This window comes from Plecotus auritus (genome assembly GCF_963455305.1).
Source record: "Plecotus auritus genome assembly, chromosome: 2".
Lineage (NCBI taxonomy): Eukaryota > Metazoa > Chordata > Mammalia > Chiroptera > Vespertilionidae > Plecotus > Plecotus auritus.
The window spans coordinates 159,776,076-159,804,053 of record NC_137771.1 but is presented as its reverse complement, the minus strand read 5'-3'; the positions used below and the strand labels follow the sequence as shown (position 1 = coordinate 159,804,053).

At 39.0% G+C, this 27,978-nt stretch overlaps 1 protein-coding gene across 4 annotated transcripts; it reads right to left on the bottom strand.

Moving 5' to 3' along the window:
• Positions 1-27,637, bottom strand: CD200 (CD200 molecule). 4 transcript variants are annotated; one of them, XM_080656942.1, is made up of 7 exons: positions 27,283-27,624; positions 17,477-17,558; positions 14,376-14,696; positions 11,638-11,910; positions 10,014-10,121; positions 6,394-6,506; positions 1-4,750 (listed from the first exon to the last, which is right to left on the bottom strand). In XM_080656942.1, exons 1-6 carry the CDS (start codon positions 27,292-27,294, stop codon positions 6,397-6,399), a joined length of 906 nt encoding a protein of 301 aa, XP_080513068.1. In that variant the 5' UTR covers positions 27,295-27,624; the 3' UTR covers positions 1-4,750; positions 6,394-6,396. The 4 variants fall into 4 exon arrangements, with proteins under 4 accessions (XP_080513068.1, XP_080513069.1, XP_080513070.1 ...); XM_080656943.1 differs by lacking the exon at positions 6,394-6,506 and having other exon boundaries at positions 27,283-27,637; XM_080656944.1 differs by lacking the exon at positions 17,477-17,558 and having other exon boundaries at positions 27,283-27,608.
• Between the last annotated feature and the right edge of the window lie 341 nt (positions 27,638-27,978).

Sequence of the window (27,978 nt, the reverse complement as noted above, 5' to 3'; positions counted from 1 at the left end):
CTTAAGCTGCTTCTTTCCAATTCAGAAATTCAGAAAAAACACTATAAGATAAGTAGGGAGGATGTAGTGAGCCTGTCCCAGGAATGAGAGAACAAGAGCCAGAGGGCAAGACTGGTGCTCCACAAACATCTGGGGTCTGCCAGCTCTGAGTCATCCCTTCCTCCTCCTTTCTCCATTCTCTTTGACCCTCCTAAGTCCTGTCCATCAAAACTTACCTATTCTAAATCCAAACCTCTCAATATCCTTCAAGGTAACTGATAATCCATTTAATAAACCAATTTAAATCCAATTATTAGTGATTGAAGAAGGCTTAGTCCTATTACTTTCTGCAGTTTAAGAGGAATTCTCCGAAAGGTCATGGCTGGAATGTTTAGGCACTTCAAAACAGAGAGCTGTTTAGTAAGGAGTTTTTCCTTTAAGAAAGACTCAAAATCTCATAAGGTGGTCTTCTTTGCCTATACTTTAAGTGAGCAGTGTTCAGTATTTTTTTTAAATAAATGATTAGATCTTTATTAAGAAGAAGTAGAAACTGGGAGAGAGTGAGACCTGCTCAGTCTAAGCTGGCCTGTGTAGAGGTCTTAGGGGAATAGTGAGGAGCTGGAGAAAGGGGTGTCTTGATGTGGAGCGAACGCGAGTGAATGACCACTGGAGTCCAGACCAAATTAAAATTTAGGGAGCCTTTATTGCCGGCTGGCGACTGTTCTCTCTCCACACAGGGAGATCAGAGAGCAGCCCCGACCCTTTGTGTCTGACCATATTTAAACCCATTCACTACATCCTGTTTTTGCAGAGCAAACAGTCTAAAACAATTTAAAACAAAGCAGTTTTCCTTAATTAAAGAGCCAGCCCTATTTGTGCTTAGTGGTTATCTCGCTGCTGGCCTCGAAAACAACACAGTTCTATCCAATTAAAAAAATGCACCTGGCATGGCATTGAGAGTATGGGCATATCTAGTCTCTGGCCTACAAGGTCAGACAGCTAAGTTTATCTTCCTCATTATTCAAGCAGGCTAGAAAGCAAAGTTATTTTTTAGAATACGAGTTCGTCTAAAAAAACAGCAGAGAATTCCAAACAGTAGTTTTACAAAATAGGGGTTAGCCTTCTCACTAGGGGGAAGCATGCTCAAAAATTCCCACTCTCCAACAGTCTGACTGAGGAAGGCCCCCAATGGTGGGAGGACTCAGGATCCTAAGAACAATCTTCAGGGCCACTGTCTTCTCCAGGGTGCTTCCTTTGTGTAAGACCTGGCAGCTGTAGCTGTGGCTAGATTTCCACTTGTCGAATGTCAGGCTCAGGTAGCTGCTGGCTGTGTACTTGTTGCTCTGTTTCAAGGGCTTGGTGGTCTCCACATTCTGGTGTCAACCCAGGACCAGGAGCTGCGTCCTGCAGCCAAAGACATACCACAGTGACTGAGGCTCTGACTAAAACCCATCAGGCCAGTACCTGAGGCCTGTCCTGAAGGGGCCAGTCCGAAACAAGAACCTGCTATCCCTCAGACTCTAAGGGCTACTTCCTTCCCAGGTTTGGATGGCTGTGGCCCCGCCCAGCAGCAGCAGCTGCCAGTGCTGCTTAGGGCCAGAGCTGTGATTCCCTGAGTCCTCATTTGGCCTGTCCTGGGCCTCATCTACCTTCATGGTCAAAGGCACTTCTGGCCTGACCTTCAGCATAGACTCCCTTAGGGTGTGGGTACTATTGGCAGGCACCCCCGGTCCTCGCTGGCAGTGGCCATCCAAGTGTACCTTGGCCTGAATCACCCCATCTCCTACCTGGGCTTTCTCTGGTGTCTACCAGGTGCCTGGTCCTCTCCAGGGTTGTTATCCCTGGGAATATTCTTTAGTGTCATCTGCCAACTGTCCTGCTGTTTGGGATCTAGAACTCAACCATGTCCCACCACAAACCCTGCTGGCCCTGCCCCTGGGATGCTGGGTGGGGTACACCTGCTCCTCCATCTTTCTCAGGTTCTGCCACAGTGCCTCTGGTCTATAGAGCATCTCCCTGGGGCCTGGAAGGGCTGTGGAGGGCAACTGAGTGCCTAGCGGACAAGGAATTGAGTTCCTTGTGGGTAGGCCTGGGCTTCTTTTCTGATCAGGCCCTCAGGCTGGGCCCCTGCACACTCTGCTCCTGCCAGTCAAGCTCAGCCCTTTCTTGGCTAATTTGGTCAAGCATAGTAGGTTTGGTCAACACTTCACTCGGCTTCTCATCTAGGCAAGGGTCCTGCAGGGAGTGATCTATACCCCTCACTCAAGCAGTAATGTCAAGCTCATGAATGTTGAAACCACCCAGGCCCTAGGTTTCCTCTGGGCCTCAGTTTCCTTAGCCATGAAATGGGGAGTTTCCTTTGCAGCAAGGAGGGCCTGAGGATAATTGAGATCATGTGTCTGCTAAGCGCCAGCACATAGCAGGGGTTGAACAAATGCTGGTTCTCTGCCTACCTGCTCTTCCTTTGGTCTTTGGAACAACTCTTATTGTGTCGTTGAACCAAGTATCCCTGTTTCATGGGTGAGAAAACCAAGGCCCATAGAAGATGAATGTGAGATTCAAGGTGGTTTCAGGATGCAGGATGCAGGGTGAGCTGGAATCTAAGAGTGAGCATTTTCCCTGCATTTCCAACCCTCTGCCCACCTGGAAGGCTTGTGCTTTGCTACCAAGGTTTGGGTTCTGTTGGGCAGGGGTGCAGGGGGAATGGGTTGCACAGAAGCTTTGGATTGAAGTCCATTTTGAAGCCCATATACATATGATGATGAGAGTGATGAGCAGTCTTCAGTATTGTGCCTGAGACCTATTCAGGAAGTTCATAAAGTCAGAAGTATGTCACAATCACACCAACACATTATTTGCCTTTTTCACTCTCATTCTCTCACAAGTGTGCTGTGGAGTTTCCCAGAAGCTACATGAAGTGTGATGCTGACATCACTCTGACAACTAATAGAATGTGGGCTTGTACATTTTTCTTTTTAAAACGTATGTTTTAATTTCAGATATGGCAAAAATCAACAGATATAATTCACTTTACAAGAAAACTCTTTGGGGGTATTCAATAATGTCTTTAAGCATGGAAAGGGGTCTTAAGACCTAAATATTTGAGAACTGCCACTTTAAGTTATCCTGCCTGATCTGGCAGCTGAGATACCAGAAATATTACAAAACCAGAAACAAAGTGGTAATTCCTACTAAATTCAAAACTGTGTAAGGTTATCTGTTTGCAAAGGTTGGTATCTAAAAGCAAAACAGGAAGTACACATATAAGGATGTGCTCCAAAACTGACCGGGTCATGTCTAAAGGACACAGGCACCAACTTGAAAGAGCCTCCATTGACCAGATCAGGGACATCTGTCCACAGCATCTTTAAGGGGTGAGAGGTAGAGGGGAGTGGAAGGTTTCACACACAGAGGAAAAATACAAGGTTTATCATTAAAGTCTACATTTTCCACAGTTCCCAAGACAATATCATAAACAAAATATGTAGAGTTCACACTTTTAATTCTTCGGTATCTTATACAAATGTAAGAAATAACACAGAATTAAATAACATCTCAATAGCTTACTAAATATATAAATATCCAATTCAACAGTGAAAACAACTTAAGTTTTAGTTTCTAGGCCACTGGATAGAGACAAGAAAGCCAAAGATACTGAAAAAGTCACTAATTTGGCCTTATGGTTATTAGAGAGTTCCAAAATTGTTCCACTAGTTAAAACAATATATTTAGAACAAAGAGAATGTACACCCAGACATGCATCCACTGCTACTGTGAGAAGTGAACTCAGGAAAAGAAGCTAGGAGAGACAAAGCATTTGAACTGGCCAACTGCTATTTAGGAAATCTAAATGCCTGGATTCCTAATATATTTCCATTATACGTACTAGTCTGAATTCAGAATGACTAAAATAGGGCTGGGTCATATTATGAGACAAGTGGGCAAGGAGTGCATGCATTTTTTAAAATGTGAGCTGCTGTCTAAGACTAACAATGTTTATTCTGCTATAAAAATAGGCAAGTAAAGTTAAGGTTGCCATGTTGTTTCACAATAAATTCAGTCCAATTTTCATTGTGATGTCACAGAAATACATGAAGAATAGTAGTGAAACCAAGGGTTCTAGAGAGACCAGCTATTAGCAAAGCAGTAAGCAGGTAGTGGATTGGATACTAAGTGACAAGGAAACAGATTCATGGACCTACGGACAGCAAGAGAAGAAGAGATGGAACAGCCACAGAAAAGCAAAAGGTAATCTCAGAAAAGTTCTTTGGTCCTTAACCTTCCCAACTCCTTTTTTTCTCTCTTGCTCATGTCTTTTCCCTTTGTTCATATCCCTCCTCCTGGAATGACATCAGTTTTTAGAGCAGAATGGCAAACTCCTGGTCCAACTCCTTAATTTTCTGGATGCCATCGTGGAAGTTCATTGAATAGTGATTAATACGGGATTGCCCCCAGTCTCAGCCAAAGTCAGTCTCAAACTGTGGCTCCTCATGCTAAGTCCAGTATCCATTCAACAGCACAACACTGCATTGCTTTACAAAATCAATCCTACAACAGACCTGAGAGGTAATTGACTTCCTCTTGTAATTCACACAAGCACGGATTAGCTTAGATGGCAGTAGAAAGTCTTGAAATTCTTAGGCCTTTTACTTCCACCTTTTTTGCTCTCATAGGTCCCTGGAGAATGACCCTTTCACTCCTGCTTTCCTCCTGCATCAGATTCAAGTAGACCAGAGAATAATTTCCAGGGTTCTGCAGTTCTCTTAGGGCTCTGGATAAAAGAAAGAACAAGATATTAACTTTGCATATTTATAATTTCTATCTTAATAGACTTTAAGAAAATAAGTAATGGAGGGGTCAATAATCATAGAATTCTCATGCAGATTTCATCAGCAAAGATAAGGAATTAGACATTCTTGACCCAATATGATGTGAGGGGACTATGACTCTCTTTAAAAGGATATATAGGTAATTCTAGGCAATAAAGTTTGCAGAGTCACTTAAGACTAAAAGGAAAAGAACATATTCAAGAATTCCAAGCAATTTAGGTATTTTATCCATAAGACCTTGAGCTTTGTTTCTTGTGGACATTAACTTGCTGGATGGACATTGAGTTAAGAATGGTCACAAAGTAAATAAATGGAGATCCTTTAGGCTATTGACTTGCTAGCACAGAAACTGGGAGGATGTGGGCCTCCCTGCACAATGTTTAGACAGTGAAGTAAAAGACCTGGAATCTTATCTTGGCATCATCACTCTCTATCTCTCAATCTGAAGTATTTCTTACCAAACCCTGAAAAAGTTCTGCATATTTGAACTTTGCTACTATTACCAATGTGAGCTGTCTGTGGCAAAAGACAAGAATAGCTCAGGCAAGAATGCCCAGGCTTAAGGGTCTGTTAGTCATAATTTTGTGACCAGATTATACCATGAAATTTGTATATGATGGGTGGCATATGCACCCATTCAAGGGTAAAATTTTATAGAAAAAAGTGGCTTCAGAATGCAAAATTTAAACCAGGAATTCTGACCTAGGAGTTCCATAAAAGTTGCTTAATACTTTTCTTATAAAAGCATTGCATTTTTTCCTTCTTAGAACTATGAAGAAATTGGGGTAAGGATGAGGATTACCACTCCAACAGCCCTCATCTGGAAAGTATCCATACAATCATTTAGCAAAGCAAAGATTCTTATTTTTTTTAACAAATATTCTTTGTATTGCCTTTACAACTAATCATCAATTTCACTATTACAAATTGTTTACTAGTCATGTCTGTTATGTGACATAGTATTAAGCTTAAAATAGGAGAAAGTAACATGATCAATAGGAGAAATTAACTGACACAGTGTTTTACTAACATTGCCATTTTTAATCATTGCAAAAAGCCCACTTATTTATTAGGTTATTGTATAGTGAAGTGAAATAAATCAAGGTAATTATGTAGAAAATGTGGGTAAAATAAAAATACTTCTACATTAAATAGTTATATTCTTGAAGAAAGAGTGACGTTTGGAACATGCACTTCATATGTTTGTCTAAATTTTCTATTGTTTTCCAGTTCAGTCTTGACTCAATGAAACAAAAGACAATTGCTAACTCAAAATAAAGGTCTCTAAAAATTAGGTGATTGTCTATGATGATCTGCCCCAAAGCGATGTTTTTGTTTCTGAGATGCATGTAATCATTTTGGGTTGATTAATGAGAAATAAAAGGTCATTCTCAGCCTCAACTTAACTTGATTGTAGTATATGTAGAAGGGACAAAGTTATGACCTCAAATGGGTTTTAAAAGAAATAACTATTGTAGAATGGTGGAAATTTTCCCTGGGAAATTCTAATTTTTTCTCACTTTCTATTTCAGTAACAAAGGACTTGATTCATAAAAGAAAAAAAGTTCTTTGAAAACCTATTAACCTATTATCTTATTGTCGCAGTCTCATGGGAAGTAACTGCAATGATCCCATCAGGAATGGAGCAAAGAGAAATTGCCTCTAACTCATCACACCTTCCTTCAGAATGCAGCCTTGCTGTTGAAAAAAAGAAAAATCAAAATCATACTCTCTGACATCATACAGGAACCACAAGAAAAGTAAAGAGAGTCTAACTTCTCCATAAAATAATAGCAGTTTTTACAGAATACCCCTCAGTCCAAAAACTATAAATTTGCTTATGCTGCTGTGAGTAATCAAGAAATGATTTTGATCTCAAATAAACTTTATCTGACAAAGAGTTGAACCTTACTTCATATAATTTCCTTACCTACCAGATTTGTCTTCCTGCTGATAAGCTCTATGGAGATTATTCTTTGTCTACTTATCCTATATAATAAAAGTGTAGTATGCAAATTGTCCCCTCTACCGGGAGTTCATCCGAGAGTTCGACTATGGGGCAGGGCCAGCCAGGGGAAGGAAGGGAATACCTGGCTGGAAGCCAGTAATGGCAAGGGGCCCTACTAGTGCACAAGTTTCGTGTACTGGGCCTCTAGTATTCAATAAGTTCAAGAACTAATTCATTCCTCTCCTCCTCTCCACAAACTGAACACACTCACATACACACACACACACACACAAACATACTCAGTTCCCTCTCTATTTCTGTTTACATCACCCATTTTCAGGTCAAGGCATGAATCTTGATGACATTTCCCCTGCTCATCCATAAGTTTTAAGTTTTAAGGAGATGATGGGGGAAAAAGAGGAAAAATATAACTAAAAGTAAGAGGAAAGAAAGGTGGGAAGCAAAGGACTATTCACTTTTATCACAAATTGATACTTTTATCACAGAATTTGTTACTTGAAGAAATAAAAAGTGATTTTCTTCCCCTTTTTCCAACTTTGTGCAACTTAAATTTTGGTCTTGAACCAGTATTTTCTTAACCTTGAATGTTTAAGTCTCAAGCATAATCAATAGTTGGTGGTTTTATTAGCTATTTAAATTTATGGGATCAAGTGATTTGGCTGCTAAAATTTTTGATATCAAACAATCCAATCATTCAAAATATGCCACTGAACATGCAGTGAAATTAACCGAATTGTCCTTATATCACTAAGACATCGTCAGTAAATGGCCATCCTAGTTCTTACAAGATTCAATACAGGTTCAGTTGTTTATAGCAGTCCATTTTATTCATGATTTTGCTTTCCACAGTTTCAGTTACCTGCAGTCAACTTCAGTCTAAAATGTAACATAGAAAATTGCAGAAATAAACAATTCATAAGTTTTTAAAGGAAATTTTTTGGTGACATTGATTAATAAAATCATATAGGTTTTGAGTGTACAATTCTATGATATCTATCATCTGTGTATTGCACTGTGCGTACACTACCCAAAGTCAAATTTTCTTTCATCACCATATATTTGACCCCCCTTACCCTTTACTACCTAAACTTTGCACTATTTCGAGTAGTGTACTGAAATCTTGCACAGTCCTACTCCATCCTGGATGTGAATTATCCCTTTGGCCCCCATATTCACGCTGTATGTACTTTCTACCCATTAGTCACTGAGAAGCCATCTAAGTTATCTGGATCAACTGCAGCAGCAGGTATCTGTTGTGCTTGTGTTCAAGTAACCCTTATTTTATTTAATAATGTCACATCACATAACTTTATTATATTTTATTTTTAAATATCGTTGTCAATTTCTTACTGTGCCTAACTTATAAAGTAAACTTTATCATAGGTAAGTATGTATAGTAAAAAACATAGAGTCTACAGAATTTGGTACTATGCACCGTTTCTGGCATCCACTGGAGGTCTTGGACTGTATCCTCCTTAGATTAGGGGGAACTACTGTATTTCATACGTGAGAAAAAACCTAGGTACAGAGATAAGCTAGCTCTTTTTGTTTTAGGAACTGGATAAGGCATTGAACAATTATATTTCCCAGGAAATCCAAAACTTCGTTAATGAACAGAGGACAATTCTTTTGCAAATGCCCCTTACTGGTGGAATTCACCTTGGGCTTGAATAGATTATTTATGATTCTTGTCCAAAAGGGACTTTTAGGAATCAATGTGAACACTTTATACTTTCCTGCTTAAACTTTCCAAAAGAATACAGCAGTAATAGCAAGCACAGAGTAAAATAAGTGCAACATACTGCCTTTCGAGTCAGGACTCTGTGGCACCATGACTGGGAGAACATTCTGGCAAATGTAAGGGGCCCAGGGAGGCCTAAGCCTGCCGTTAACTAGCTGTGTGACCTTAGGGAAGAAAATCAACTTTCCTCTCCTGGGCGTCAGCTCCTAACTGTAAAAGTAAAATGTTTGGATGAAGTAGAATCAGCTTTCTGCTTTTGACATTCTGCAAACTGCTACCGAGGTCTATGGGCTTGCTGATCTGCGGTCTCCTTTCCCTGACAGAATAGATACCTTGATCTACTTCTGCGAAGGGGTAATTGACACAAGATTTGTTGCTTTTCTTATAAAACCACAAGAATTTATATGTGGTATTTATAAAAAGTCTTATGCAAAATTAAGTGTTCAAAAAACCTAGAACATGAAAGATATCCGTCTATGAGACATAAAATGAAAAGAAAAAAATAAAGGTTGCATTTGAGTGATGTTTTTAACAGACATTCTAAAATAAGCCAACATATTTTTCCTTCCCTATCTTTCAGTCATCTGAGATGGAGAAAACTCCCATATCACCCCTTCACCCTAGGAAATTCCCACCACATTCAACATAAATAGTAGCTTTGCATGAGCATTAATAAATTATGACTGTCTTCAGAAACCAAAGAAATTTCTTTCTCTCTCTAGCTGACTCTTCTTGTTCCATATCATCTCTAGTTTTTTAATGCCTCACAATGTTTTAGACTCAGTGCTTATGAGGTACTGAATTTACAATAAGAAAAGGGAAATTTTAAAAAGTCAGTTTGAAAATCTACCCTTTTATCCATTCATGTATTCATTCACTATTTTACTGAATGTTTTTGAGCCCCTCGTGTACATAAGACACTGGTGGGAATAGTCTATAAGGGCAGAATGACATGACATAGTTTATAAGTATGGATCACCTATATGCTGCTTATAATGTTTGAGACGTAGTGAGAGTATAACACAGAAATTACTAATTAATTATTGAGTATTTTGGACAACTTCACAGTCTCTTAAATGGAATAGTGGGCCTGTGGAATACTATAAAAAGAGAAGAGATTGTTTCTCTTACTAATGAATAGAAAGAACACAGCATGGGTGTCAAGCTTTTTTCTTTGGTTTTTGTCATCAGATGACTTCATAGTCATCAGATAAACATTTTCCACATCTCCTTTACTCAGCCCTTCCTCTCAACTTACCAAATAATTAGCCCTTGAACAATCTCAGCCAATCAAAAGCAGAAACATCCAGTTTAATGTCCAATTGCAAGAAAATGATGCTGGAGGGTCATTTTAAAATACCACAAACATTTATGTGTTTTGGAAACAACAAACAAAACACACTGCTGCCATCTCTTTATTTACATCTTCAAGGGACCCCAAGTTATCATTCAGAAATCATTTGTTTCCTTCTTTGTACTTTCAGTGATAACTCACCTCTGTCTTGGGTCCGGTGACGCTTCCAGTATAGTAAGATGGAGATTAGAATCAGAAGAATTACCAGGGAAACAATACTTAAGAGCAGTGGAACTGAAAACCAAAAGCCTATAGACATTGAAGGGAAAAACAGGAAAAACAGTCATAAAAGGAAGCTGTTGAGGAAAAGAGGTAAAACAATAATTGTGATGAGTTTTTATCAGAGGTAAGCTTTAAATGAAAATTATTCTTAAATATAGACATGTTGATGTTTATATTTATGACATATTATATTAACAACATTTAGATAATAATAATAGCTAACATGTTTTATGTAGTTACCATATAATAAGAGCTTTTAATATATTATCTCATTTAATCCTCAAAAATAGCCTGAGTTAAGTGTTATCATTATCTAATATTAAAAAACTGAGGCTCAGAGAGAAGTTTAGTAAACCCAAATCACCATAGTAAGTGGTAGAAACAAAGCCTGTTCAGAGGTCTGTTTGCCTCCAAAGCACATATTCTTTGTCATACTGCCCAATACAGTAATATATTTATTGAGGAAGTTTTGGAAAATACAGAGAAATATAAAGGGAAAAATCAGTATAAATGATGTTCGTTTTGGTATTCTTGGAAAAGAAGATATGTTTCTTTTTCTTGTTTTGCAGGAAAATTTACCCTTTGCCTTGGCTGAGTCTGAGGTTCATTTAAAAAAATGTCCAAATCTAACATCACAAACCTTTCGATGAAAGTGACCTAAATGTTGACTTTTGATAAGTCTATTTTTTCAAGGACTCCAGAAATGACTACAGGAGATTTTCCTTAGAGGCCAGGGCACCAATGAGGCAAACATGGGAAAGCTTTTTCAGGTTTTATTGTTTAAAATGTCCCCCTGCGACCCGCCATCCTCCAACAAAAAGCAGCAGTATTTTTCTAAAAGGTTTATTACGGAGTGCCTCATCCAAGTTAGTGCTTCCAAACTACAGAGAAAGAGAACTGTGGCTGTTTTCACTCCTCTCTTTATTCTCTCCCATAACCCTTACCTCTTGTATCCACGAGGCCTGGGGGTAGCAGCTTAGATAGAAACATAAGAGAGCAAACGGGGTCTTGAACAGGAGGCAGTTTGTTTAAAAGGGGTGAGGCAAACACCTCATCAGTCCCTTTCCAACAGTACAGATTCTGCAAAGGTTTCAGCAAAGATGTCTTCTTCCAGGATCTTTCTAATCTTCCCAGATTGAGCTGATGCCTCCTCCTTCCCACCTGCAATCCTCCCATGGTGCACTGTAGCTTTCTTATGGAAGCATTTAACAATGAAGTTTTACAGTTGCTCAGCCACTTCAGTGTTTCCTAGTAGACTAGACGCTCTCTGAGTCTTGCTTACTGTCAAATAGCCTGGCACACAACAGACAGTAAATGCTAGCGTGGAAGAGTAAATGAATGAATGGATCTCAGCATTTGGTACATGGGCACTGTGCCACATTTACCAGAGTAACATTGGCTTGATTGGCTTCCTCAACTCTGTTTTCCTTTTCCTATTTAACCCATTCTCTCCCCTATTAGCTCCTTTATTAAGAGGCCAACAGTTCCGCAGAGCAATCACCACATTCCAGATGTGTGTGCATCTTTGCCCACCTTCTCTTACCTTTGTTCACAGTTTGCCCGAAGTTGGTCAGAGTCCCCAAGTGCAGTACCTGGCAGATCACCTCCTTCCCCACATGATTCTTGGGGTCTTTGATGTGGAGGACGCTGATGACAGATGTGGTCCCATTGGGGTGTGTGATGATCTCAGTACTGTTGTCCATTCCTGACCCAGCGACCTTCCAGGAGATTACAGGGGCTGGGCGGGCATTGGCAGAGCAAGTGACATTTAGGTGGTCTTCAGATAATTTATAGTGAATGAATACTGTGGGCTGCACTGGGACAAAAAAGTAAAAGAATGGTCTGCCATCAGTTAATCACCTGGTCTGAGTTTCACACTCTCCTCAGAGAGATGACAGAATGATTTTTCAGTAAGTCAGTGGGGGTTAGAAAGATAAGGTAGCACACCCAACCCCTGCTGAGGCCTTCTCCATTCTACCTGTGTCCAACTCTCTGACCTGAAGGATTGGACCAGCCTAGTACAATCCCGTAACAAGAAAAATAATTTCTCTAGTTTGTCTCTAGGTAAACTAGCTGGATGAACAGAGGATATTTTCTCTCTCGAATAGTACAGAGCCTCATGATTATGTTCTCCTTTGTCATCCGCAATGCAGCATCTCTGCCTTTTTCTGGGTACCACTCACAAACGAGCACCAGTGACCATCAGTGAGCACCGCCATACAAGTGGCCTGCACATCTCAGAAGCACCAGGGCGGTTTCAGAGCAGAGAGCTCGGAGAGGGACTGCTGCTTAGCAGTAGCAGTTTTCTGCTTGGGGCTAAACCAGTATGTGAGTTGCATAGAAGAAACCAGGAAAGTCCCTGTTGGGAATATCTACACAAAATACAAATTATGAACTCATAGCCAATAACCAGAGAATCACAAAATGACAGGAACTTGGAGATCACCTTATGGAGTTAAAAAATAACTAGCTTATGAAAAAAGGATGTTATTTTTAGGCCAGCTTTACACTGTTCCCTTTTTAAAAGTCCCTTGACTGATGAGTACATTTTTGTTGGAATACAGTTTATCTCTGCTGACACATGCAGGCCTGTCTTTCTGTGGTTGGCTTTGTAGCCTACAAGATAATTAGAGGGCAATGCTAAATTAAAACTTGGTCTGTACTTAGAGGTTCAAGAGATGGGTGGGTGGCAGTGGGCTGGAGGAAATAGGGCTAGAGAACTGTGGCTCTGTCCAAAGAATGCCTAATTACTAACCTTTTTGAACACTGAAAAAGAATAATAAAAGTGAAGGCAGATGGTTATGGTTGATGTCACCAGACTGGTGGCAGGCCTCTCTGGCATATCAAAGAAAGATAGATAAAAGCTATGTGTGGCTGGAAAAGGTCAGTATAGAAAAGAACAATATTACTAGCCAGAAGACTCAATGGATAGGTTTTCAGACAAAAAATAATACAAAAGACTATGAGCAAAGGAGGGGAAATAGCAGAAAGAGAAAGATGAGCAAAGAAGAAAGAGAAAAGGAACAGAAATGAGAAACATATGACACAAGAAGGAAGAAGAGGAAAGATGAGATAAGAGGAAGGAAGGGAGGGAGGGAGAGAGGGAGGAAGGAAGGAAGGAAGGAAGGAAGGAAGGAAGGAAGGAAGGAAGGAAGGAAGGAAGGAAGAAAGGAAGGAAGGAAGGAAGGAAGGGAGGGAGGAAGAAAGGAAGGGAAGGAGGGAGGGAGGAATGAAGGGAAGGCGGAATGAAGAGAGGGAGTAAAAAGGAAGGAAAGGTGGAGGGAAGATTGCAAAGAGAGGGAAGAGAAAAAGAGAGAGAGAGAGAGAGAGCGGCACTGAGGGAGACAGAGAGAATGAAAGAAGTAGAAATGAAGAACAAAGCCTAACATAAGATCCTGCAGAGAGGATTTATTTTAGCCAAATAAGGGAAAGTTGTACTTGGTGTTATCATACTTCCCTTGCATTATCTTCTGAGCCTTTCTTACCCTATGTCCAATATTTCTGGTGTGATCAAACTCTCACATTAACATTCCTAATAACCCTAAGTTTGTCTTTTCCCTCCTAAAAGCACCACTAAGTGTGCCATGCTCCAAAATTCCCCCTCATTCCTACTTCTCAATTCTTGATTTCAGCTATGTGTTAGTTAATAGGAAAGGAATGTTGTCAAACTAAGCCTTGGATTGTTTTTTCCTCTTGGATTTAAAATAATGTATTATCCAATTAAATTTCTAATTGACATCAAGTATGCAGAGCCTCTGCTGCAGGTCCCCTTATCAATCTTGAGAGAGCTACCCTGAAACAAAATGAGAGGGAACACCAAAACTGGTTCCAGGTTAGCCCATTCTGGTTCTGATCTTACATCCCAAAATATTAAAGCCGTTAGAGACACTACAGATAATCTATATCACATTAGTGTGCAGATAAATTAACTTGGCTGCAGAGAGTGGACAGGACTCTTCTGCGGTCACATGATTGCTAATGTCAATGCCAGGTCTGCATGCTATCACGGTTTATGTGGAACTGGTTGTCTTTACTCGGTCCTTCATTTGCTCCTGCTGACCAAGGACTTCTCCGAGCAAAGATAACACCAGGCAGAGATTCAATGTAACCTCATGAACTCTCCAATAACCACACAGCCACAGTTACAGTAGACATGAAAGTGTCTTCTAACAAACCATTCTGGGGTTAGGACCCTGAAGAACTAGGTGCCACCACCATGTTCTAAACATTCTTGAAAATAACATTTCTAGTCAGAGACAATGTATTCTCAGAGATTCTCACCAAAGAGGGTGAGGCAGGCTATTCCTGAAATCTTCCCGGAACCGAAGGTATTGAAGAGACACTTGTAACATCCCTCATCATCCAGAGTGGTATTCCAGAAGGTGATGGTTGTGTTCTGAAGTCCCAGCTCAGTTATGTTCATCTTATCTTTATAGGCCTGCTGGACCACGACCCCATGTTCCTTGCTGAAAGTGACCATGTTGTCTGGACTTGAAGCCTTGATTTTCTGCCATGTCACAATAAGGACTTCCTGAGGAATTTCCAGGAAGCATCGTAAAGAAGCAGGTGTGTTCAGCGGCTCTTTTTCATCTTGGGTCACCACTTTTATCATGGAATCATAAAAAAAAATTAACACACATAAATACACATTTTTCTGATTAAAAACAATGCATGTTCAAAGTCAAATATAGAAAAGAAAAAGTCAAAGAAGAAAACATTTACCTACATCTCTAATGTTGCTAGGAAAATATAAGTTCAAATATGTTTTTTCCATCTTTAGAAGTAGCAGAGTAGAAAAATAAGAAGAAAAATTCTCAGTAACAAGAAATAGTGTGAAGAATCCCTATATGCTGGAAATTAGGTGGAATCAGGTTGAAGGTGGGAACTGTCAGATAGGAGAGAAATATTACCAAGTGGGTTTATGCCCAGAGAGGTGGAAGCTAGGCGCAAGAAGAGCAAACGGACAATAGGCAGAGTGATTCGTTTAAATAAAGAAAATGTAACATCCCTATACATTCCATACACACCCCCTACAAAGGAAGGGGCAGCAATAGTGGTGTCTGCCTCTAGGAGGCAGTAGTGAATACAGCAGAGTAAGTTAGAGAGATATACAGGACACTGTTCCAGGAGGCTGATAGTGGAGAGAACTTTGACAACCAAATGGCAATCTACACATTCCCCCATTTTTACTGAATGCAGTGTAGAATATAAGGCATGGCAATAATTTCCCTCCCTCCAATGCTGGCTCCTCTTATTGATATGATCGGTTATTCAGTGGGAAATCTCAATATAATAACAAATAGCCAAACCTTTGAGAAAGCTAACACAAGGAAAGAGGGATAATAAACTTGACAAATTCAAGAATTTATACCACATGAAGAAAGATCTCATAAATCAATAAACACTTGAACAAGAATAAGTGAGATATCTGAATTGTAAAAAAAAAAAGCCAGCATTGTAAGTAGTAAAAATTAGAGATGTAGAGAATGAGAAATATGAAGTCTTAATAGATTGGCTGACTTAGCAGAATGGATATCACTGAAGTGTAAATGAGCAGGTGGAAAGACCAGGTCATGGAATTCTTCCAAAATGTAGCATAAAGGAAGAAAGATATGGAAGAAATTAAATAAAAATTCAAAGACCTGAAATGTTTCAGCATCAGTTTTAAAATAATAAAAGAAACAATCTAAAATAAGATACATTAATCATGAACCTCTATGCACCTAAAAAATAATAGAAAATACATTAAAAGCTATTATAACTATATTTTTTATAAATCCATAATCATAATGGGATAGTTTCTATACTTCTCTCAGAATTTTCATTTCCATATATTAAAAACTAAATAAAGCAAGAAAGTCAAATATAAAAATATAGAAAATTTAAAAAGCAAATATTTATATATATATGAATTTACAACCTTTTACCTAAAAGAGAATATGCAATATTTTCAAAAACACATGAAACATTCCCCAAAACTGAACTTGAAATAGGATACAAAAAATTATGCTATCCAATGACCTGAACATTGGGCCCAATGCAATAAAATTAGAAGCTTACATGCTTCTTTTAACTAATTACACCAAAAATAATAGCAAGGATTATAAATTACTATGAATGACATTGGGAATATAATATATTAAAATCTGTAGAAACTGATAAAGCAGTTCTCAGAGAGAAATATTTAATATTAACTTCATTTATTAGGAGACAAGAGAGATTGGAAAATGAAAACACACACAAATCTAAGCATCCCCACCCCTGAACCAGAAAAAAAGGTAAAAGGAGTGAATTAATAAATATAAAGCACAAATTAATGCAACAGTACACAAAATGTAGACTGAATTAAAAACACCATAATCCGTTGTTTCAAGACTAACAAAATGTTGACTAGTGTAATTAGAAAAAAAGAAGTCGGCACAAGCAAACAATATTCTCTCAACAACATCAGGCATAAAAAGATGGACATAGCAACAAATACAATTTGGAACCCCTGAGTGTTGTATGAATCCACTTTTAGTGAGGTGTGCTCTTGGTAGGTGTGGAAAGTTCTGAGGACAATACCTGTTGTTGGGATTCTGCTAATCAGAGATTTGAAGAAATTGCTGCTTTTAGAATGGAGAGGAGAAAGGGATCAAAGCTAGGGTTTTAACTTCCTGGGTGATTTTTCTCTTTTACTATGAAGAAACCATTTAATGGAAAGTTTGCAATTCTTTACTGCGTATATATAATTCTATTTAGATCCCCCCAGTCAGTAGGTAAATCCTGTGTTGCAGGTGATTCGAAGTCTGCCCTTCCTTCACCTAGGAAGGCTCATGAGTGCACTGTCACACAGAAGGTGATAAAAGGCCAGCAGCAAAGCGAGGGGTGGCTTCCAAGGGAACAGAGGAGAAAGGTCTGGCACAACCAGGAAATGGAGCAGACACGTCAACAGCACAGGCATATGCTTTATATAATAGACTATGTGAACCTACGTAACTTCTATATTTCATTGTTTTCTAGATGTTTCTGTAAAAGAGGGGCACACCCAGTTTTAAGGCTTACTATCAGATTGCCTTTCCAAAGGGTTGTATTCACTCATAGTCCCCAAGCATTCCCATATCTTTACAAACATAGGTAATTATTGTTTTAAAAGTTATTCGAGTTGATATGTAAGAAATTATCTTAATTTAGAATTTTTTCATGCCTGGTTCTATCTACAGAAACAATGTCTAAATAGCAGTCTTCTTCCACTTCGAAAACAAAAATACTTTGCAAAGCAGAAAGAACTGCTCCCGCTCCTTCAATCAAATTATACGTTTATAATTCATGCAGGCAAAGGAACCAGCACAGCAGAAACCACCATCTCCTGGACTCCATTCAGGGGAATGGGGTATCTTTACCTTGTGCCCTGCATAGCATCACTGCGGCCAAGAACCAAATCAGTCTGTAGGTAGACAGATGACAGAAGGACCTCTCGAACACCTGAAGACATAGAGCAAAGTACAAAAATAGGCATTTGGATGTGGACAAAGCTAAGGAAGCTTCAATTTCATGGCTACCTCAGGGAATGTTGCAGCTAAAGTTTTAACCACCAGAGAACTTTGGTTTTGAGGAAGCAGAACCAGAGACTATAAATGAAAGAAATAACAGTGTGCTCAGGATATGGGAAGGGGAAAGCAGCAGTGTGGCTCGTTCAGTATGGCAACCCCTAGCAATTTGAGGCCTTGTTCCTAAAGCCACCATGCTCAAGAACAAAATCCCAAAGGCAAAGGATCTCTGGGGAAAACAAAGGACCATAAATACACTGAAAACAGAGACTACAAATGTCAAAGAGTACCCACTTCCATAATAATCCACATCTGTTAATATTATAAATGTAACTCAGGGGAACCACTTGTCAGTAACAAGTGACTGCCTTGCAGTTTGCTGAGGTAGATTTTCCTGCAAATTCTGCAAATTTTATATGAATTATACCTTTTAAAAACCAGCAATGAAAAAAAAAAAAACAGTAATGGCTTTATTTTCTCTTTATTGCTTTGTTTTCATGTGTCTGGGCATAAATCTTTGGCCGTTTTACAAATCATGTTGCTATTTAAGGGAATGTTATTCTGGGCATCATTTTGCTATAAAATGTGGGTAGAATGTAGATAGATTAATTTCTCTGTGAAGTAGCTTCAAGAATCTGTTCACTTGGTCTACACGAATGTGTTCATTATAAGGGATATAGACAAGAAATGTAAATTTTTCTTACATTTTTTTTTGTATTTCTAGATTTTTCTATTAATTAAATGTGTGTAAGAAATATACATTTTCTGTATTTTTTTAACTGAACTTCATCCCAATTAGAGTTAGATACTTAGTCTTGATGTTGCACTGTCTTTGTCAGTTCAGATCCTGCAAACCCAACACTTCACAATTGTCCTAATGTCTGGCATTGCACTTATATTCCTGAGGGCTTACATAATGCCACCCTTTGGGACAGGACTACTAATTCTTGGAAACAAACATCTATCCATGCTGGCATTCCCTAAGGCTGCTGTGTTCCCCTCAAGTTATCAGGGTCATCAATCTGTGCAATTAAATTTTGTGCTTACAAGGTGTTCTCTTTTGTTCTTTCAGGTATTCTCCTGATTCCTGCTCCTGGATTCTTCCTGTGCTGGGCAAAGGGAAATTCTACAAGGCTCTCTGCCTAGACTCCCATATATCTATCCACCTCTGTTTTACTGTTTCTTTTCTATGTTGGGTAGGCAAGTCTCTCTCACAGTCCCCCATCTCTGCCTCCCTCCCCCCAGGAAAACAAAGCACAGGTGTTCTGTTCTTAGATGTTAACATCTATCTGTAAGTTTTATTTACCATCCTCCTGAATTCCCCAATCCTGGGGGATAGACACAGAGTCTCCTTTTTATAACAAAAACTGGTGTCTGAACCTCTTTGCTCTCCCAGAATAAAATATGCATATTTTCTCTAGGGCCAGAAAAGCTGGTTCCTCCATCACCCTCCATTCTTCCCATTAACTTTCTCTGGAATAAATATGTTCTTGGTCTTTTAGCAGTTAGGTTTTTCAAAACTCAAATGCTCGTGTTCTTGCTATTTTTAAACTTTTGGTTTCTGAAACTAAAAAGAGTTCTTTGACATTTTAATTTCACACCAATTATTTTTAAGCATGATGACTCTCATGTGGAAATACAAGTTTTAGCAAAGGCTGTGGTAAGAAATGCAGAATGAATTCACTCTCATAGTAAAAACCTGTGTTTTAGGACCAGGGAGAAAGCAGACACACACCAAAACACAAGATGTGTGAAGTGGGAGCCAGAAATGTTTAAGAAACAAAGGCACAATGACTGGGGCAAGAGGAATTAGAAGGAAAGCCTAGCTATTAAATAAATACATATTTACTCTGGCTGGCTTGAATTGGGGCTAGCAGAAATACTAGATGTTTGAGCTATGACAAATGCTTTTACTTCTGTTGCATATAATAGTAAAAAGATTAAATGAAGTAGTATGTGTAAAGCTCCTAGAACAGTGACTCACACAACTAATCCCTAAATAAATGTTGATGTTGGGGTTTTAGTCAAGATGGCAGAGTAGGAGGATGCTGTACTTGCCTCCTCCCATGATCACACCAAAATTACAACTAAGCGATAGAACAATCAACCTGGAGAAACATCTGAAGACTTGCTGAATAGAAACCCTATAACTAAGGATGCAAAGAAGAAGCCATGACGAAAATGGTAGCGGGGGGTCAGAGATACAAAATGGGCTGGTTCTGTACCCATGAATCCAGAGGGATATCTCAGCGATAGAGATTGTTCCTGATGTGCAAAGAGTCTCAGCCCCATGATGGGCTCCCCAGTTGAAAACACCAGTGCCAGGAAGAGCAGCCCACATAATACATGATTGTGAAACTCAGCAGAGATTCCCTCCATCTGGGTGAGACGGAAGGCTGCTAGAAACCCAGGTGTCCTCTTATAGGGCCTGCACACAAGATCTCACTTGCAGGCACTTATCCTGGGCTTCCACACTGGGAGAGTGGCTGGGGCAGGGTTGGGGCGGGTTGGGGGGGGAGGGGGCAAGAAGGGGGAGTTCCAGAGACCTACACAGAGAAGCTAAATTGTGTGGCTTCAGGGTGAGGGCTGGAGGGATATCAACAATTGTCTCTCCCCACACAGCCAAACTTGATTCTGCGTTGGCTTGGTGAACTCCATTAGCTCCACCCTGAGACTCCACCCCACTGCAAAGGTCTTCAGGCCCTAGAAGATGGTGGCTTTTGCTGAATAGCCTCAGGCTCAGCACAGGCACCAAATAGGAAACTGTGTTAACCTGGGGAACACCACTCACACCACCCTGGTGACTCTCTGAGACCCTGCTTCAGCAGTTTGCATACTGTCTAAGGTTCTTTCAGCAGCTGAGCCTTAGGGCAAATGGCAGGTGGAAGTAGATCTTAGGCTGCCTTGGCCTTCTGCTAATCTGACTTCTGACTAGGTATTGGTAGAAGTCTCAGTTCACAGCATGGCTTCTCCTACATGCACCCAGGTCCTGCACAGACAGCCACCTATTTAAAGAAATAATGACTGGAAATTTTTCTAGCCTGGTGAAGGAAATGCAAAAAGTCCCAAACAAGATGACCCCAAAGAGACCCACATCAAGATTATTATAATTAAAATGGCAAAGGTTAAAGACAAAGAGAGAACCTTAAAGTAGCAAGAGAAAGACAAGTAGTTACCTATAAGTAAACTCCCATAAAACTTTCAGCTGATTTCTCAACAGAAACTTTTCAGGCCATAAGGGACTGGCATGAAATATTCAAAGTGAAGAAAAGTAAGGACCTACAACCAAGACTACTCTACCCAGCAAAGCTACCATTTAAAATTGAAGGAGAAATAAAGAGCTTCCCAGACAAAAAAGCTAAAGGAGTTTATTACCAACACACCAGTATTACAGGACACGTTAAGAAGAACAAAGAAAAGAAACAGAAAAAGAACATAGTTATAAAACATAAAATGGCAATAAATATGTAACTATTAATAATGCTTTAAATGTAAATGGATTAAATGTTCCAATAAAAAACATAGGTAGCTAAGTAGATAACAAAATAAGACCCATACATATGCTGTAATCAAGAGACCCACCTCAGAATGAAAGGCACACACAGACTGAAAGGGTTGGAGAAAAAATATTTCATGCAAATAGAGAGAAAAAAAACCTGGGTTACCAATCCTTACACCAGATATAAAATAGATTTTGAAACAAGGGCTATAATAAGAGACAAAGAAAGAGATTAAATAATGATATAGGGAGCAATCCAATAAGGTGATATAACTCTTACAAACATTTATGCACCCAACATAGGAGCACCTAAATATATAAAGCAGATACTGATAAACATAAAGGGAGAGATCAGCAGTAATAAAGTCATAGTAGTGGAATTCAATACTTTATTAACATCAATGGATAGATCTTCCATATAGAAAATCAACAAGAAAACATTAGCCTTAAATGACACATGAGACCAAGTGGATTTAATTGATATTAAATTAAAAGCAACAATATAGATTTTTTTCAAGTGCAAATCAAACATTTTCCAGGATAGACTACATGTTAGGCCACAAAACAAGTCTCAATAAATTTAAGAATTTGGAAATCATATCAAGAATCTTCTTTGACCACAATGGTATAAAACTAGAAATTAATTACAAGAAGAAAATTGAAAACACATGAAGGCTAAATAGCATACTACTGAACAATGAATATAATAACAATGAGATTAAAGAAGAAATCAAGCATGGATGGACCTGGAGAGCATTAAGCTAAGCAAAATAAGCCAGTCAGAGAAAGATAAATATCACATGATCTCACTCTTTTGTGGAATATAATGAACAACATAAACTGATGAACAAAAGTAGATCCAGAGACAGACAAATGCTGAACACCGAATGGACTGTCAAACCTCAGAGGGAAGAGCATGAGGTGGGGTGCGGGTGAGGTAGTGGTGTAAGAGATCAACCAAAGGACTTGTATACATGCATATTAACATAACCAATGGACACAGACACTGGGGCAGTGGGGGCTTGTCCTGGGGTGTGGGAGTGGCCAGGGAGGGGTAGATGGGGGGGAAAAGGAGACATATGTAATATTTAAACATAAAAGAAAAAAAAAGAAGCAATCAAAAGATACCTTGAGACAAAATGAAAATGGAAACACAACAATCCAAAATATATGGGACACAGGAAAAGCAGTCCTATGAGGAAAATTTATAGCAATACAGGCCTACCTCAGGAAACAAGAAAAATCTCAAATAAACAATCTAATTTTACACCTAAAGAATCTAGAAAAAGAACAACAAAGCCCAAAGTGAGTAGAAGGAAATAATAAATGTAAAGTAGAAATAAATGAAATAGAGTCTAAAAATAATACAAAAGATCAATGATAAGAAAAGATAAACAAGATTGAAAAGATTAACCAGACTTATAAAAAAAAGAGAGAGTACTCAAAAATGATCAAGAAAAGAGAAATGACCGACATTATAGAAATACAAAGGATTACAAGAAAATACTCTGAATAATTATATGCCAACAAATTGAATAATATGGAAGAGATGGATAAATTCCTAGAAATACACAATCTTCCAAGACTGAATAAAGAGAAAGCAGGAAATCTTAACAGACCAATTACTACCAATGAAATTGACTCAGTAATCAAAAAACTCCAAAAATACAAAAGTCCTTGAATGCATAGCTTCACAGGGGAATTTTACCAACCATTCAAAGAATTAACACCTATCCTTCTCAAACTATTCCAGAAATTTTAAGAGAATAGAAGGCTCGCAAGCTCATTTTACAAGACCAGCATTACCCTGATTCCAAATCAGACAAAGACATCACAAGAAAAGAAAATTATAGCCAATATCACTGAAGAACATAGATGCAAAAATTGCCAACAAAATGTTAGCAAAACCAACTTCAGCAATACTTTGAAAAGATCATATACTATGATCAAGTGGCATTTATTCCTGGGATGCAAGGTACATTCAATATTCACAAATCAATTAACATGAAACACCACATAAACAAAATAAAGGATAAAAATAATATGATTACTTCAATACATGCAGAAAAAAACATTTGATAAAATTTAGTATCCATTTAAAAACTCTCAGTAAAATGGGAATTAAAGGAACATACATCAACATAATAAAGGCCCTATATGACAACACACAGCTAACATCATACTCAATGGGGAAAAGCTAAAAGTGTTTTCCTTAAGATCAGAATCAAGACAAGGTTGTCCACTTTCACCACTTTTATTCAACATAACATTGGAATACCTAGTCACAGCAATCAGACAAGAAAAGCATCTAAATTGTAAAGAAAGAAGTAAAATTGTTATTATTTATAGATACAATACTATATTGAGAGAACCCTAAAGATTACACCCCAAAATGAATAGAATTGATAAATGAATTCAGTATAGTAGCAGGATACAAAATTAGTATCCAGAAAGCTGTTGCATTTTCTATTCCAATAATGAACTATCAGAAAGAGAAATTAAGAATATAGTCTCATTTACAATTGCATCAAAAAATACCTAGGAATAAATTAACCAAGGAAGTAAAGGGCCTATACTCAGAAAATTTTGAGACATTGAAAAAGGAAACTGAAGAAACAAATAAATGGAAGCATATATCTTTCTCATGGATAGAAAAAATCAACATTGTTAAAATGTTCATACTACCCAAAGAAATCTATAAATACAACACAATTTCTATCAAAATACTAGAGTCATTTCACAGAACTAGAACAAATAATCCAAAAATTTATATGAAACCACAAATGACCCTGAATAGCCACAGCAATCTTGAGAAAGGAGGACAAAGTTGGAGGTATCATGCAACCTGATACCAAACTATACTACAAAGATATAGTAATCAAAATAGCACTGTTTTGACACAGATCAATGGAACAGAATAAAGAGCCCAGAAAGAAACCCACATCTATATGGCCAATAAATATATGACAAAGAAGGCAAGAATATATAATGGAGTAAAGACAGTCTAGTCAATAAATGGAGTTGGGAAAATTAAATATATACATGCAGAAAAGTGAAATTAGACCACCTTCTTACACCAGACACAAGAATAAACTCAAAATGGACTAGAGACTTAAATGTAAGGCTTGAAACCATAAAACTCCTGAAAGAAAACATAGGCAGTAAACTCTTTAACATTGCTCTTAGTAATATTTTTTTTCTGATATACCTCCTTGGTCAGGGAAACAAAAGAAAAAATAAACAAATGGGACTATATCAAGCTAAAAAGTTTCTGTAAAGGAAACCATCAACAAAATGAAAAGACAACCTACTGAATGGGAGAACACATTCACCAACGATATATCCAATGAGGAGTTAATATCCAAAATTTATAAAGAACTCATACAACTTAACACCAAACCCTCCCCTCCCCCCCGCAAAACAATCCAATTTAAAAGTGGGCAGAAGGCCTGAGTAGACAAATTCTCCAAATGGGATATACAAATGCCCAATAGACATATGAAAAAATGCTTAACATCACTAATCGTCAGAGAAATGCAAATTAAAACCACAATGAAGCCCTGGTTAGTGTGGCTTAATTGGCTGAGCATCATCCCATGCACTGAAGGGTCACAGGTTCGATTCCTGGCTAGGGCACATACCCAGGTTGTGGGCTCGATACCCTATTGGTCACAGTCTCTCTCTCCCTTTCCCTTTCCCTCTTTCTAAATTCAATTAAACACACACACACACACACACACACACACACACAGACTTTTTTTTTTTTTTTTTTTTTTTCCCAGCAGGAGTGGCTCAGGTGGTTGAGCATTGTCACATGCACCAAAGGGTTGCTAGTTCGATTCTAGGTCAGGGCACACACCTGGTGTGGGTTTGATCCCCAGTTGGGGAGCATACAGAAGGCAACCAATTGATGTCTTTTTCTTACATCAGTGTGTCCCTCTCCTCTCCTCTCCTCACTTTTCCTCTCCTCTCCTCTCCTCTCCTCGCCCCTCCTCTCTTCTCTTTCCCTCTTCTCCCCTGCCCTCCCCTCCCCTCCCCTTTCCTCTCTCTAAGCATGTCCTCAGATGAATATTAAAATAAAATAATAAAATAATAAAAACCACAATGATATATCACCTCACACATGTCAGAATGGTTATCAACAAACAACAAGTGTTGGCGAGAATGTGGAGAAAAAAGAAACTTCATGAATTGTTGGTGGAAATGCAGACTGGTGCAGCCACTATGGAAAAAGGTATGAAGTTTCAGTTAAAAAATTAAAAATGAATCTGTCTTATGACCCAGTGATTGCACTTCTGGAAATATATCCAAAGAAACCCAAAACAATCAAAGGAATATATGCACCCCTATGTTTATTGCAACGTTATTTATAATAGCCAAAATATAGAGGCAACCCAAGAGCCCATCAATAGTCCAGTGGATAAAAAAGTCATGGTACTTATACATATTATTCAGCCATAAAAATAATAAAATCTTATTATTTTCAACAACATGGATGGACCTAGAGGGTGTTATGTTAAATGAAATAAGTCAGACAAAGAAAGACAAATATCATGTGATTTCACTTATATGTAGAGTCTAAAGAACAAGATAAACTGATGAACAAAGTAGAAACAGACTCATAGATACAAAGAACAGACTGATGTTGGCCAGATGGGAGAGGGTTTGGGGGACTGAGTGAAAAGGGTGAAAGGATAGGGAAGTACAAATTGGCAGTAATAAAATGGTCACAGGGGCATAAAGTACAGCATAGACAATATGATCAATAATATTCTAATAATTATGTGTGGTGCCAGGTGCATATTAGAATTATCAGGGGTATCGTTTCTTAAGGTATATCCATGTCTAACCACTACGCTGTGCACCTTAAACAAATATAAAATAATATTGAATATTAACTATAATTGAAAAAAAAACACAATAGCTAATATTGAGGGTGAAAAATAAATAAATGGTGTTACCTCACTGGGTTGCTATAAGAATTAAGCATTTTAGGCACTTAATACAGTGCTTAAGCTACAGTAAATGCCAATATATGTTAGGTATCTAAACAATTCATTATTCAAATCATATACAATAATGGAATGAAGTCCACTTCTACCCTTAGCCAGGTTTCACTGAGGCTAGGATCTTCTCTGACATCTGCCCATCTGGCAGTTACACTGCCCCTATTCATACTTCTCCTGAAAATTCCTAGGTCCCAATCCTGATCCCACCACATGTAGTCACATGGACTTGGAAAATTAACCTCTCTGCTGTGTCTTTATTTGGATGATCAGGTAAAGATTAAGAGCATCTGGCACACGTAAATATCAGTTCTTTGTTAAGACCATTCTTTGTTAAGAGAGATATCAAAGTAACTGGCTGTGTGGTCTGCCAATAAAGTATACATGAAAAAAAATTACCTTGAGGCATTACTTGTATTTGGATTTTAATTTTTATTCATTGTAATTTTACTTTTCAATACATTATACCCATGTAAATGAACATTTTGTCCTTCGTTTGGTGTCATGTGAACAGATCCTGAACACACAAAATGTCTGTCTCTCCTAGATACCCAGGGTTTTAACCCCGGTTTATCTGATCCTTATGGCTTCCCGAGCAAAGGCCCAGAGGATGAAGAAAGAGCCCAGCGCATCCAGGAGGAAGCCAGCTCTCTCCCTGAGCCTTGGATTCTGCATCCCCCACCCAGCTGTTGGGTGTCAACAGGGAGTCAAACAGCAGCCGCTATTCCCTTTGGGGGGCAGCTTAAAATAGAATGTGTTTTCCTAGCCTTCCTTCCAGCCAGAGCCAGGGAGCCTCTCCCCCGCCAGCCCGCTGAGAGGACCCTGGCCTCCCGGTGCAGGTCCACTCCCATGATGACAAGGATCTGGGGAGAAGCATCTCCGGAGCCTCTGCCTGGCAGCATTCTGTTTTCAGGGCATTGAAACAGAATCAGAATGTCAGGCAGCCTGGAGGCCGCCCTTTGGAAGGCAAAATCCTCTTCTCAGCAAGGTTAAGAGCTAAGAGGAAAGCGCTGGCAGAAAACCCAGCTCCCTCCAGAGCAGATGGTGCGAGCCGAGCCGCAGCCGGGCGCACTCAGCCCGCCGGCCGCCGCCCCAGGCCACCCGTGCGACATCGCCCACCCTGCGCCCTCCTTCCCACGCCCGGCCCCACTCACCCGCCTCTCCATCTTCGCTCCTGGCCGACCAGGGTGTCCGGCTTCAGCTGGAAAGCCCAGGGGATCGCACGCAGGAGCAGACTGTGCAGCAGCTCCAGCAAGGCTGCCACCCTGGCCAGTTCCACTCCTCCTCTCACCCAGCAGGCACGCGCAGAAAGCGGCAGGTGGGATTTCCACTTTAGCCACTAATAGTTCTTAATAATTCTTTCCTATTTCCATAACACTTTTCAAAGGTGCTTTTCCTTTTTGTTAAAAAGATACGCTTTTTCCATTTTCATTTTTAAGAGAGGAAGAAAATGGGGGCGGCTGAGACATGAATGAGCCGTCAGCATTTGGAGGAGTGGCTGCCTGCAGTGTTGAGAGGCATGTAGGGAGCCAAGATTTTTACTTAAGGATCCATAGAGCTGTAAGTCTGAGGGATGCAAACCCTAAGATTACGACTAATTTTTTCCCCCTAGAAAATCAGAAACATGATATATACATATTGAAAGGACTGAAAGATTCATGGAGTGCCAAACAGGATAAATAACAGAAAGCCAATTTAGACATAGGGAAATTCAAAAGATCGAATTAAGAAAATAAAAGAAAATTCTAAAAGCTTTAAAAATTTAAAGAAAGAGACTCAAAGGAGAGAGAATCAAAGTGACATTAAAGGTCATAAGGCAGTGCTGTTTGTAAGAAGGCCATGAGTTAAAT